Source organism: Plectropomus leopardus, chromosome 12 (assembly GCF_026936395.1).
Source record: "Plectropomus leopardus strain MGB_pleo_1.0 chromosome 12, ASM2693639v1, whole genome shotgun sequence".
Lineage (NCBI taxonomy): Eukaryota > Metazoa > Chordata > Actinopteri > Perciformes > Serranidae > Plectropomus > Plectropomus leopardus.
Genome location: NC_142187.1, coordinates 31,884,619 through 31,899,086, shown reverse-complemented (window position 1 = coordinate 31,899,086; position 14,468 = coordinate 31,884,619). Strand labels below are relative to the sequence as shown.

Sequence of the window (14,468 nt, the reverse complement as noted above, 5' to 3'; positions counted from 1 at the left end):
TGTCAAATTTTGATCCGTCCCAAAAATGGCTTAAAATGACGGTTATGACCCGGCTCCAGATGGGATAAAGTAAGCAACAATGAAACCAGATATAGTTGGTAAATTGAAAGTTATTTATTGTCAACAGTACATTGGTACTGAACAATGGACCAGTCAGTGTTGTTAAATAAACAAATAATCAAAACAACAGGAGACTGTAACCTAAAGTTTGCTTCTCACCTAACACAATCCCAAAAATAAAAGAAAACAGGAAAACAAATCTAATTAACTACTCTTAACAACAAAAATTCAGAAATACAAGTTAACAGCACCTAAAGTAGTGAACTAACAATTCTCAGAGTGTGTGTGTGAAATAATAAAATGTTCAATAAATAAGGTCTAATGTCCAACATTAAAAGAAATATACAAAAACCCAGTGCCACAGGATTAAAAACAGCTTTTGGATGCGATGTCTGAAGTCCAAGCCAGGCCGCTTATGGGGTTGTGTGTGGAGGTACTTCACTCCCATAGGCTGATATTGTGTAGCAGGTGAGCACTAAACGGTTAGTCCTCCTCGACAGCATCACACAGGAGGGTGGCATCAGCCTATAAGTTGCGTAACACTCACACACACAAGCACACTCAGAACGATACACACACAAACGAACAAATCACTCCAAAGCAGGTAACACACAAAGAGGCGTGGTGAGGCGGTAACTGTAAAGATGGCATGTTATAGCTTGTAGAGATGCATCATAATATACAAAGTGGAAACTACAAACAAAAAAAGTGCAAAAACGTCATAATTTAGCATGTTGAAAAAATAGCCAATGGCTGAAAATGACATATATTAGCTTGTAGAGGCGTGTCATAGCATACAAGGTGGAAACAATGGCCAAAAATGGCCAAAAACGTCCCAAAAATGGCTGAAAATAACATATAATAGCTTGTAGAGGCGCGTCATAGTATACAAAGTGGAAACAACAGCCAAAAAAGGCCAAAAACGTCATAATTTAGCATGTTGAAAAAATAGCCAACAATCGCATACTATACTATGGCGAAAAAAAATGTCAAATTTTGATCCGTCCTAAAAATGGCTGAAAATGACTTATAATAGCTTGTAGAGGTGCATCATAGCATACAAAGTGGAAACAAAGGCCAAAAATGGCCAAAAACGTCATAATTTAGCATGTTGAAAAAGTCGCCAAAAATCACATACTATACTATGGCGAAAAAAAATGTCAAATTTTGACCCGTCCCAAAAATGGCTGAAAATAACATATAATAGCTTGTAGAGGCGTGTCATAGTATACAAAGTGGAAGCAAAGGCCAAAAAAGGCCAAAAACGTCATAATTTAGCATGTTGAAAAAATGGCCAACAATCGCATACTATACTATAGCGAGAAAATAAAGTCAAATTTTGATCCGTCCAAAAAAATGGCTAAAAATGACTTATAATAGCTTGTAGAGGCGCGTCATAGTATACATAGTGGAAACAATGGCCGAAAAAGGCCAAAAACATCATAATTTAGCATGTTGAAAAAGTCGCCAACAACCGCATACTATACTATGGTGAAAAAAAAAGTCAAATTTTGATCCGTCCTAAAAATGGCTGAAAATGACTTATAATAGCTTGTAGAGGCGCGTCTTAGTATACAAAGTGGAAACAAAGGCCGAAAAAGGCCAAAAACATCACAATATAGCATGTTGAAAAAATGGCCAACAATCGCATACTATACTATAGCGAAAAAAAATGTCAAATTTTGAACCGTCCCAAAAATGGCTGAAAATGACATAAAATAGCTTGTAGAGGCGCGTCATAGTATACAAAGTGGAAACAAAGGCCAAAAAATGCCAAAAACATCATAATTTAGCATGTTGAAAAAATGGCCAACAATCGCATACTATACTATGGCGAAAAAAAATGTCAAATTTTGATCCGTCCTAAAAATGGCTGAAAATGACTTATAATAGCTTGTAGAGGCGTGTCATAGCATACAAAGTGGAAACAAAGGCCAAAAAATGCCAAAAACGTCACAATTTAGCATGTTGAAAAAGTCGCCAAAAATCACATACTATACTATGGTGAAAAATGCAAAATTTTGACCCGTCCAAAAAATGGCTGAAAATGACTTATAATAGCTTGTAGAGGCACGTCATAGTATACAAAGTGGAAACAAAGGCCAAAAAATGCCAAAAACATCACAATATAGCATGTTGAAAAAATGGCCAACAATCGCATACTATACTATGGCGAGAAAGAAAAGTCAAATTTTGATCCGTCCAAAAAATGGCTGAAAATGACTTATAATAGCTTGTAAAGGAGCGTCATAGTATACAAAGTGGAAACAAAGGCCGAAAAAGGCCAAAAACATCATAATTTAGCATGTTGAAAAAATGGCCAACAATCGCATACTATACTATGGCGAAAAATGTCAAATTTTGACCCGTCCCAAAAATGGCTGAAAATGACTTATAATAGCTTGTAGAGGCGCATCATAGTATACAAAGTGGAAACAAAGGCCAAAAAATGCCAAAAACATCACAATTTAGCATGTTGAAAAAATGGCCAACAATCGCATACTATACTATGGCGAAAAAAAATGTCAAATTTTGATCCGTCCTAAAAATGGCTGAAAATGACTTATAATAGCTTGTAGAGGCGCGTCATAGTATACAAAGTGGAAACAATGGCTGAAAAAGGCCAAAAACATCATAATTTAGCATGTTGAAAAAGTCGCCAACAACCGCATACTATACTATGGCGAAAAAAAATGTCAAATTTTGATCCGTCCCAAAAATGGCTGAAAATGACATATAATAGCTTGTAGAGGTGTGTCATAGCATACAAAGTGGAAACAAAGGCCAAAAAATGCCAAAAACATCACAATATAGCATGTTGAAAAAATGGCCAACAATCGCATACTATACTATAGCGAGAAAATAAAGTCAAATTTTGATCCGTCCAAAAAAATGGCTGAAAATGACTTATAATAGCTTGTAGAGGCGCATCATAGTATACAAAGTGGAAACAAAGGCCGAAAAAGGCCAAAAACATCATAATTTAGCATGTTGAAAAAGTCGCAAACAACCGCATACTATACTATGGTGAAAAAAAAAGTCAAATTTTGATCCGTCCTAAAAATGGCTGAAAATGACTTATAATAGCTTGTAGAGGCGCGTCTTAGTAAACAAAGTGGAAACAATGGCCGAAAAAGGCCAAAAACATCATAATATAGCATGTTGAAAAAGTCGCCAACAACCGCATACTATACTATGGTGAAAAAAAAAGTCAAATTTTGATCCGTCCTAAAAATGGCTGAAAATGACTTATAATAGCTTGTAGAGGCGCGTCTTAGTATACAAATTGGAAACAAAGGCCGAAAAAGGCCAAAAACATCACAATATAGCATGTTGAAAAAATGGCCAACAATCGCATACTATACTATAGCGAAAAAAAATGTCAAATTTTGAACCGTCCTAAAAATGGCTGAAAATGACTTATAATAGCTTGTAGAGGCGTGTCATAGCATACAAAGTGGAAACAAAGGCCAAAAAATGCCAAAAACGTCACAATTTAGCATGTTGAAAAAGTCGCCAAAAATCACATACTATACTATGGTGAAAAATGCAAAATTTTGACCCGTCCAAAAAATGGCTGAAAATGACTTAGAATAGCTTGTAGAGGCACGTCATAGTATACAAAGTGGAAACAAAGGCCAAAAAATGCCAAAAACATCATAATTTAGCATGTTGAAAAAATGGCCAACAATCGCATACTATACTATGGCGAAAAAAAATGTCAAATTTTGATCCGTCCTAAAAATGGCTGAAAATGACTTATAATAGCTTGTAGAGGCGCGTCTTAGTATACAAAGTGGAAACAATGGCCGAAAAAGGCCAAAAACGTCACAATTTAGCATGTTGAAAAAGTCGCCAAAAATCACATACTATACTATGGTGAAAAATGCAAAATTTTGACCCGTCCAAAAAATGGCTGAAAATGACTTATAATAGCTTGTAGAGGCGCGTCATAGTATACAAAGTGGAAACAAAGGCCAAAAAATGCCAAAAACATCACAATATAGCATGTTGAAAAAATGGCCAACAATCGCATACTATACTATAGCGAGAAAATAAAGTCAAATTTTGACCCGTCCAAAAAATGGCTGAAAATGACTTATAATAGCTTGTAGAGGCGCGTCATAGTATACAAAGTGGAAACAAAGGCCAAAAAATGCCAAAAACGTCACAATTTAGCATGTTGAAAAAATAGCCAACAATCGCATACTATACTATGGCGAAAAAAAAAGTAAATTTTTGACCCGTCCAAAAAATGGCTGAAAATGACTTAGAATAGCTTGTAGAGGCACGTCATAGTATACAAAGTGGAAACAAAGGCCAAAAAATGCCAAAAACATCATAATTTTGCATGTTGAAAAAATGGCCAACAATCGCATACTATACTATGGCGAAAAAAAAAGTAAATTTTTGACCCGTCCCAAAAATGGCTGAAAATGACTTAGAATAGCTTGTAGAGGTGCGTCATAGTATACAAAGTGGAAACAATGGCCGAAAAAGGCCAAAAACATCATAATTTAGCATGTTGAAAAAGTCGCCAACAACCTCATACTATACTATGGCGAGAAAAAAAAAGTCAAATTTTGATCTGTCCTAAAAATGGCTGAAAATGACTTATAATAGCTTGTAGAGGCGTGTCATAGCATACAAAGTGGAAACAAAGGCCAAAAAAGGCCAAAAACATCATAATTTAGCATGTTGAAAAAGTCGCCAACAACCGCATACTATACTATGGGGGAAAAAAAAGTAAATTTTTGACCCGTCCCAAAAATGGCTGAAAATGACTTATAATAGCTTGTAGAGGCGCGTCTTAATATACAAAGTGGAAACAAAGGCCGAAAATGGCCAAAAACATCATAATTTAGCATGTTGAAAAAGTCGCCAACAACCTCATACTATACTATGGCGAAAAAAAATGTCAAATTTTGATCCGTCCTAAAAATGGCTGAAAATGACTTATAATAGATTGTAGAGGTGCGTCTTAATATACAAAGTGGAAACAATGGCCCAAAAAGGCCAAAAACATCATAATTTAGCATGTTGAAAAAGTTGCCAACAACCGCATACTATACTATAGCGAAAAAAAATGTCAAATTTTGACCCGTCCCAAAAATGGCTGAAAATGACTTATAATAGCTTGTAGAGGCGCATCATAGTATACAAAGTGGAAACAAAGGCCAAAAAATGCCAAAAAATCACAATATAGCATGTTGAAAAAATGGCCAACAATCGCATACTATACTATGGCGAAAAAAAATGTCAAATTTTGATCCGTCCTAAAAATGGCTGAAAATGACTTATAATAGCTTGTAGAGGCGTGTCATAGCATACAAAGTGGAAACAAAGGCCAAAAAATGCCAAAAACATCATAATTTAGCATGTTGAAAAAAATGGCCAACAACCGCATACTATACTATGGCGAAAAAAAATGTCAACTTTTGATCCGTCCTAAAAATGGCTGAAAATGACTTATAATAGCTTGTAGAGGCGTGTCATAGCATACAAAGTGGAAACAAAGGCCAAAAAAGGCCAAAAACATCATAATTTAGCATGTTGAAAAAGTCGCCAACAACCTCATACTATACTATGGCGAAAAAAAATGCCAAATTTTGACCCGTCCTAAAAATGGCTGAAAATGACTTATAATAGCTTGTAGAGGTGCGTCATAGCATACAAAGTGGAAACAATGGCCAAAAATGGCCAAAAACGTCATAATTTAGCATGTTGAAAAAATAGCCAACAACCGCATACTATACTATGGCGAAAAAAAATGCCAAATTTTGATCCGTCCTAAAAATGGCTGAAAATGACTTATAATAGCTTGTAGAGGTGCGTCTTAATATACAAAGTGGAAACAAAGGCCAAAAAAGGCCAAAAACATCATAATTTAGCATGTTGAAAAAGTTGCCAACAACCGCATACTATACTATGGCGAAAAAAAATGTCAAATTTTGACCCGTCCTAAAAATGGCTGAAAATGACATATTATAGCTTGTAGAGGTGCGTCATAGCATACAAAGTGGAAACAATGGCCAAAAATGGCCAAAAACGTCATAATTTAGCATGTTGAAAAAGTCGCCAAAAATCACATACTATACTATGGCGAAAAAAAATGTCAAATTTTGACCCGTCCCAAAAATGGCTGAAAATAACATATTATAACTTGTAGAGGTGCATCATAGTATACAAAGTGGAAACAAAGGCCAAAAAATGCCAAAAACGTCATAATTTAGCATGTTGAAAAAATAGCCAACAATCGCATACTATACTATGGCGAAAAAAAAGTAAATTTTTGACCCGTCCAAAAAATGGCTGAAAATGACTTATAATAGCTTGTAGAGGCACGTCATAGCATACAAAGTGGAAACAAAGGCCAAAAAATGCCAAAAACATCACAATATAGCATGTTGAAAAAATGGCCAACAATCGCATACTATACTATGGCGAAAAAAAATGTCAAATTTTGACCCGTCCCAAAAATGGCTGAAAATAACATATTATAACTTGTAGAGGTGCGTCATAGTATACAAAGTGGAAACAAAGGCCAAAAAATGCCAAAAACGTCATAATTTAGCATGTTGAAAAAATAGCCAACAATCGCATACTATACTATGGCGAAAAAAAAGTAAATTTTTGACCCGTCCAAAAAATGGCTGAAAATGACTTATAATAGCTTGTAGAGGCACGTCATAGCATACAAAGTGGAAACAAAGGCCAAAAAATGCCAAAAACATCACAATATAGCATGTTGAAAAAATGGCCAACAATCGCATACTATACTATGGCGAAAAAAAATGTCAAATTTTGACCCGTCCCAAAAATGGCTGAAAATGACTTAGAATAGCTTGTAGAGGTGCGTGATAGTATACAAAGTGGAAACAAAGGCCGAAAAAGGCCAAAAACATCATAATTTAGCATGTTGAAAAAATAGCCAACAATCGCATACTATACTATGGCGAAAAAAATGTCAAATTTTGACCCGTCCTAAAAATGGCTGAAAATGACTTATAATAGCTTGTAGAGGCGCGTCTTAGTATACAAAGTGGAAACAATGGCCGAAAAAGGCCAAAAACATCATAATTTAGCATGTTGAAAAAGTCGCCAACAACCGTATACTATACTATGTCGAGAAAAAAAAAGTCAAATTTTGATCCGTCCTAAAAATGGCTGAAAATGACTTATAATAGCTTGTAGAGGCGTGTCATAGCATACAAAGTGGAAACAAAGGCCAAAAAATGCCAAAAACGTCACAATTTAGCATGTTGAAAAAGTCGCCAAAAATCACATACTATACTATGGCGAAAAAAAATGTCAAATTTTGATCCGTCCTAAAAATGGCTGAAAATGACTTATAATAGCTTGTAGAGGCGTGTCATAGCATACAAAGTGGAAACAAAGGCCAAAAAAGGCCAAAAACATCATAATTTAGCATGTTGAAAAAGTCGCCAACAACCTCATACTATACTATGGCGAAAAAAAATGCCAAATTTTGACCCGTCCTAAAAATGGCTGAAAATGACATATTATAGCTTGTAGAGGTGCGTCATAGCATACAAAGTGAAAACAATGGCCAAAAATGGCCAAAAACGTCATAATTTAGCATGTTGAAAAAGTCGCCAAAAATCACATACTATACTATGGCAAAAAAAAATGTCAAATTTTGACCCGTCCCAAAAATGGCTGAAAATAACATATTATAACTTGTAGAGGTGCATCATAGTATACAAAGTGGAAACAAAGGCCAAAAAATGCCAAAAACGTCATAATTTAGCATGTTGAAAAAATAGCCAACAATCGCATACTATACTATGGCGAAAAAAAAGTAAATTTTTGACCCGTCCAAAAAATGGCTGAAAATGACTTATAATAGCTTGTAGAGGCGCGTCATAGTATACAAAGTGAAAACAAAGGCCGAAAAAGGCCAAAAACATCATAATTTAGCATGTTGAAAAAGTCGCCAACAACCGCATACTATACTATGGCGAAAAAAAAAGTAAATTTTTGACCCGTCCCAAAAATGGCTGAAAATGACTTAGAATAGCTTGTAGAGGTGCGTGATAGTATACAAAGTGGAAACAAAGGCCGAAAAAGGCCAAAAACATCATAATTTAGCATGTTGAAAAAATAGCCAACAATCGCATACTATACTATGGCGAAAAAAATGTCAAATTTTGACCCGTCCTAAAAATGGCTGAAAATGACTTATAATAGCTTGTAGAGGCGCGTCTTAGTATACAAAGTGGAAACAATGGCCGAAAAAGGCCAAAAACATCATAATTTAGCATGTTGAAAAAGTCGCCAACAACCGTATACTATACTATGTCGAGAAAAAAAATGTCAAATTTTGATCCGTCCTAAAAATGGCTGAAAATGACTTATAATAGCTTGTAGAGGCGTGTCATAGCATACAAAGTGGAAACAAAGGCCAAAAAAGGCCAAAAACATCATAATTTAGCATGTTGAAAAAAATGGCCAACAACCTCATACTATACTATGGTGAAAAAAAATGTCAACTTTTGATCCGTCCTAAAAATGGCTGAAAATGACTTATAATAGCTTGTAGAGGCGTGTCATAGCATACAAAGTGGAAACAAAGGCCAAAAAAGGCCAAAAACATCATAATTTAGCATGTTGAAAAAGTCGCCAACAACCTCATACTATACTATGGCGAAAAAAAATGCCAAATTTTGACCCGTCCTAAAAATGGCTGAAAATGACATATTATAGCTTGTAGAGGTGCGTCATAGCATACAAAGTGAAAACAATGGCCAAAAATGGCCAAAAACGTCATAATTTAGCATGTTGAAAAAGTCGCCAAAAATCACATACTATACTATGGCAAAAAAAAATGTCAAATTTTGACCCGTCCCAAAAATGGCTGAAAATAACATATTATAACTTGTAGAGGTGCGTCATAGTATACAAAGTGGAAACAAAGGCCAAAAAAGGCCAAAAATGTCATAATTTAGCATGTTGAAAAAATGGCCAACAATCGCATACTATACTATGGCGAAAAAAAAAGTAAATTTTTGACCCGTCCAAAAAATGGCTGAAAATGACTTATAATAGCTTGTAGAGGCGCGTCATAGTATACAAAGTGGAAACAAAGGCCAAAAAATGCCTATGATTTCATAATTTAGCATGTTGAAAAAATGGCCAACAATCGCATACTATACTATGGCGAAAAAAAATGTCAAATTTTGACCCGTCCCAAAAATGGCTGAAAATAACATATTATAACTTGTAGAGGTGCGTCATAGTATACAAAGTGGAAACAAAGGCCAAAAAATGCCAAAAACGTCATAATTTAGCATGTTGAAAAAATAGCCAACAATCGCATACTATACTATGGCGAAAAAAAATGTCAAATTTTGACCCGTCCCAAAAATGGCTGAAAATGACTTATAATAGCTTGTAGAGGCGCGTCATAGTATACAAAGTGAAAACAAAGGCGAAAAGGCCAAAAACATCATAATTTAGCATGTTGAAAAGTCGCCAACAACCGCATACTATACTATGGCGAAAAAAAAGTAAATTTTGACCCGTCCCAAAAATGGCTGAAAATGACTTAGAATAGCTTGTAGAGGTGCGTGATAGTATACAAAGTGGAAACAAAGGCCGAAAAAGGCCAAAAACATCATAATTTAGCATGTTGAAAAAATAGCCAACAATCGCATACTATACTATGGCGAAAAAAATGTCAAATTTTGACCCGTCCCAAAAATGGCTGAAAATGACTTATAATAGCTTGTAGAGGCGCGTCTTAGTATACAAAGTGGAAACAATGGCCGAAAAAGGCCAAAAACATCATAATTTAGCATGTTGAAAAAGTCGCCAACAACCGTATACTATACTATGTCGAGAAAAAAAATGTCAAATTTTGATCCGTCCTAAAAATGGCTGAAAATGACTTATAATAGCTTGTAGAGGCGTGTCATAGCATACAAAGTGGAAACAAAGGCCAAAAAAGGCCAAAAACATCATAATTTAGCATGTTGAAAAAAATGGCCAACAACCGCATACTATACTATGGTGAAAAAAAATGTCAACTTTTGATCCGTCCTAAAAATGGCTGAAAATGACTTATAATAGCTTGTAGAGGCGTGTCATAGCATACAAAGTGGAAACAAAGGCCAAAAAAGGCCAAAAACATCATAATTTAGCATGTTGAAAAAGTCGCCAACAACCTCATACTATACTATGGCGAAAAAAAATGCCAAATTTTGACCCGTCCTAAAAATGGCTGAAAATGACATATTATAGCTTGTAGAGGTGCGTCATAGCATACAAAGTGAAAACAATGGCCAAAAATGGCCAAAAACGTCATAATTTAGCATGTTGAAAAAGTCGCCAAAAATCACATACTATACTATGGCAAAAAAAAAATGTCAAATTTTGACCCGTCCCAAAAATGGCTGAAAATAACATATTATAACTTGTAGAGGTGCGTCATAGTATACAAAGTGGAAACAAAGGCCAAAAAAGGCCAAAAATGTCATAATTTAGCATGTTGAAAAAATGGCCAACAATCGCATACTATACTATGGCGAAAAAAAAAGTAAATTTTTGACCCGTCCAAAAAATGGCTGAAAATGACTTATAATAGCTTGTAGAGGCGCGTCATAGTATACAAAGTGGAAACAAAGGCCAAAAAATGCCTATGATTTCATAATTTAGCATGTTGAAAAAATGGCCAACAATCGCATACTATACTATGGCGGAAAATGTAAAATTTGACCCGTCCCAAAAATGTCTTGAAATGACATATTATAGCCTGTAGAGATACGTTATAGTATACAAAGTAAAAAGAACTGCGAAAAAAGGACAAAAACGTCATAATTTTGAACGTTGAAAAAATTGCAAAAAAACGCATATTATACTGTGGCAAAAAACGTCAAATTTTGACCCGTCCCAAAAATGGCTGAAAATATAACAATAGTTTTATTTAGATAGTAACTTTACGCCATTAAACAAGCTATAATAAGTATTTTAGCCATTTTTTGGACATGTCAAAATTTGATCCCTGTCTGTTGAGAATAAAAAGGAAACCAAACATACAAATCTCATTAACATCTGAAGGCTCATACGGAGGGAGTTACATTTCTGACAGCAGCCAGCAGCGTAGCGAGGAGGGAGAGCTCAACATTTACTGTATGTACGACGACTGAATGAGAGTGTGATGTTTATATTGTTTACCTATTTTGAAAAAGAGAACACATATTTGACTGTAAAATGACGTGCGCACGTGCCCAAGGCTCTATTTTCAGAGCTTAAATTATTTATGCTCAAACTTTGTTCTTTCAATTTGGTTTTTCATGCAGTGTTGAGCTGCAGGTGGCATTTAAAGGTTATTAAAATGCGCTAAATTTGGTTGTGTAATCCTTGAAAAGATAAACAAATGAAAGTAGATCAGCCCTTTTTCCGTCTCCCACCACGAAATGAAAACACTGCGGTGTCTCATGAAACTCAAGTGACTCATTAACGTGATTATAAATGTCAAACGTGTCTCCTCTCACTTCCACTGCAGGGAGCCTCAGCATCACTCCGTCCCTTACCACTACTACGAGCCACGTGGTCCAGACGAGTGCGCGATGTACATTTCTCACGAGCGTGGGCGGCGGGGAAGCCACCACCGCTTCATCACAGAGAAGCGAGTCTTCGCCAACTGGGCACGGACTTTTGACATCCACTTCTACCAGCCGGACTGGAGCCCCCCGCCTCTCCCGGCCAACCAGACGCTGGATTGGACATTCACAGCAGCTCCAATGGTCCCCCAGAAGACGTGACCTGTGATAAAGAACATGCTTTAGAGATTCAATAAAGGAAGACTGGCGCTGAGGGCTGTCGGACCCTTAACAGAAAGGATAAAACATGATGTAGGCAAGAAAAATAGCTCCCACAGATGAAGACTGAGTCTTGTTGATCCCGCTGGACATTTGTTTTGAACATCTCTCCAGCTGCATCTTCAGCAGTGTGTTTTGTTTACCAAGTTGAACCAGTTCAAAGCTGTGCATCTATTTGTACAACCTTGTAAAGCGAGTTTATAAAGGAGGCAACATAATCACACACTTCACCCTCAGTGCATGCATTCAGTGTCTAACCATGGGTCCTCCTTGTCTTTTGTGTTTTGAGTGTTTATGCGCTGGATGTTTACCTGAAGGATCGCAGAGGAGTTGAGCTTGAGTTGGGGCTCTCCACAAAGCCTCCGCGGGGTGAAGGATCTGTTCAGGATTCACTGCTTACAGTTCACTGAAAGAAAAGAAGCATTACAATGCCCGTAATCTAACAATGTAGCGCCGGTGACAGTGTAAGCTGAATACTAATAATAGCATAGTTAAATTAGGCTATTTAAAGTGTGAATCATTACTGTTAAGACTCATTTTCGTCTGCAGTTTTAAAGATCGAGGAGGTCAGGTGGGATGAGAGTCTTTAGACGCCTGCGTCGTGCAACAAAGGCTTAAGCTCCTTTAAAAGCAGGTATGAATCACTTCGCCTGACTTTCATTTTTACTGCCTGTCAGATGTGTGTATTGTAAGCTCACTTAAGTGTCACCCAAGTCAAACTTTGCAATGCAGCAACTTCCTGGCTGAGTGACAAGTGTTTAACATTAACCGGGGGGCTTTATCTCGTGTGTGCGCACCTCCTTGCTCCCGTACGTGTATCATAAGGCTTTGTCGGCTCCTGTCACCACTTAATAGCGCAATTTATATAGCTACAAGCTGGATTTCCATGTAAATGCACAGCTATGTCACACAAGACAAGTGGGAGATTAAAATCGAGAGCAGGGAAGCAGCAGCGCCATCCATCCTACTATACAGTATTCATCTGCTGCCTCTTCCGTGAGCCTGAATCGCTTCGCAGGAGAATTACACCGTTTTTTGTGAAACTGATGAGTATGTGATCTGTCAGTCTTCTCGCGCTCTCGATTGTGTTTTATGTGCACTCTCGTCTCATTTGATGGAGCATACGCGGCTTGTAGACTACCCCTTCCTCTCTTTGAGACCCTCTATTTTACCCTCTTCTGTCCTCCATGAATAAGAATCAGGTGTCGGTGTGAAAGCGATGAGACGGGTGGTTATCTTAATGACACATCCTGGTGCTAAGTCCCTATTGATTTTGCCCTCATGTCTGTAAAGTGAGTAATGAGAGGAGGAATGCTGAGGGTCACACACATGGACGCTCGCACCGTGAGGACATGTTTCACGTCACGTTTCCTCGGAGGAGACGAGGACACGATTCCTTTTCAAACATCACAAACGGCTGCAGGAGTCTCGTGGCTGCACTGGAAGTCCTGCTGCTGACATTGTGCTGTAGCAAAGACCGAAATGTGTTTGTTTTCTACAGACTCATCTGTGAGCGGCTGTGACCAGCATGGGCAAAGTGATAAGCACTTGAATATTTCGGGGTGTTGCCTAATTAACTGAATCGCGGGATGTCATTTGGGGCCGCAGGTACGAGCTATTTTCATTTTAGATTAATTGTAGTCTATAAAATGCCAGAAAATAGTGAAAAATGCCAAATCTTGAGTTCCCAGAGCCCAAGGTGACATTTTCAGATTGCTTGTTTTGTAAAAACAACACTCTTAAACTCAAAGATATCCAATTGGCAGCGATATGAAAGAAAGCAGTAAATCCTCACATTTGACAAGGTGAAACAAGTGGAATATCTGACATTTTCTGCTTCATGAATAACTTAAAGGAACAGTGTTAAAATTTTGTGGGATTTATCGGTGAGGATTGCAGATTGCAACCTTCTGAAACTCAGAATTCCTTCAATGTTTATTGCTAAGGAGGTTTTGAAACAAACCGACTAAAAACAGTAATTAAAGCAGTTTCACATTTTAAAAAAGTGTGTTTTTCAGATGCTCTTATTGCAGAGGGGCTGCTAACTATGGTTGTCAACGCAAAAACTCGACTGTCCCTATCTAGAGCCAGTGTTTGATTTGTCTATTCTGGGCTACTGTAGAGACATGGCGGTGCAACATGGCGAGCTCTGTAGACGAGGACCCGCTTTGAACCTGAACTCTAAGCAAATTGGTTTGCTTTTTTTGTGAAAACATGGGGAAAAGGCAAAGAAAAAACAATCATTTGTTGCCTGTTCGTTTCCTGTTCATGGACTGGTTGATTATTATCACTGATGTTTTCTTTTTGCACATGATGGAAATGTATCATTCCACCCAATAAATACTTTTTATCAGTACACCTGCATTCCACAGCTTCTATATGTAAAATATAAAAATAAGATGGTAAAAATGTAAAAATAAAAAGCCGTTCTTACGTCTGCCTGCGTGTGCAGTCGCCCCGCAGACGTGGAGATGAGATATGAAGGTTTTGTAGCGGATGGGAGGCCAGTGTCTCACCTTCACCCTCCACTGACGGCAGCTGCCATTTTTACTTTTCAATCTCTCT

General features: G+C 37.0%; 1 protein-coding gene across 1 annotated transcript in view; it reads left to right on the top strand.

Moving 5' to 3' along the window:
• Positions 1 to 14,267, top strand: part of st6galnac5a (ST6 (alpha-N-acetyl-neuraminyl-2,3-beta-galactosyl-1,3)-N-acetylgalactosaminide alpha-2,6-sialyltransferase 5a) — a 79,921-nt gene extending 65,654 nt beyond the window's left edge. Inside the window, exon 5 of the mRNA XM_042498198.2 lies at positions 11,588 to 14,267. Within this exon, the coding sequence (XP_042354132.1) occupies positions 11,588 to 11,846 (259 nt within the window). The 3' untranslated portion in view covers positions 11,847 to 14,267. The remainder of the gene's footprint in view (positions 1 to 11,587) is intronic.
• Positions 14,268 to 14,468: the final 201 nt, after the last annotated feature.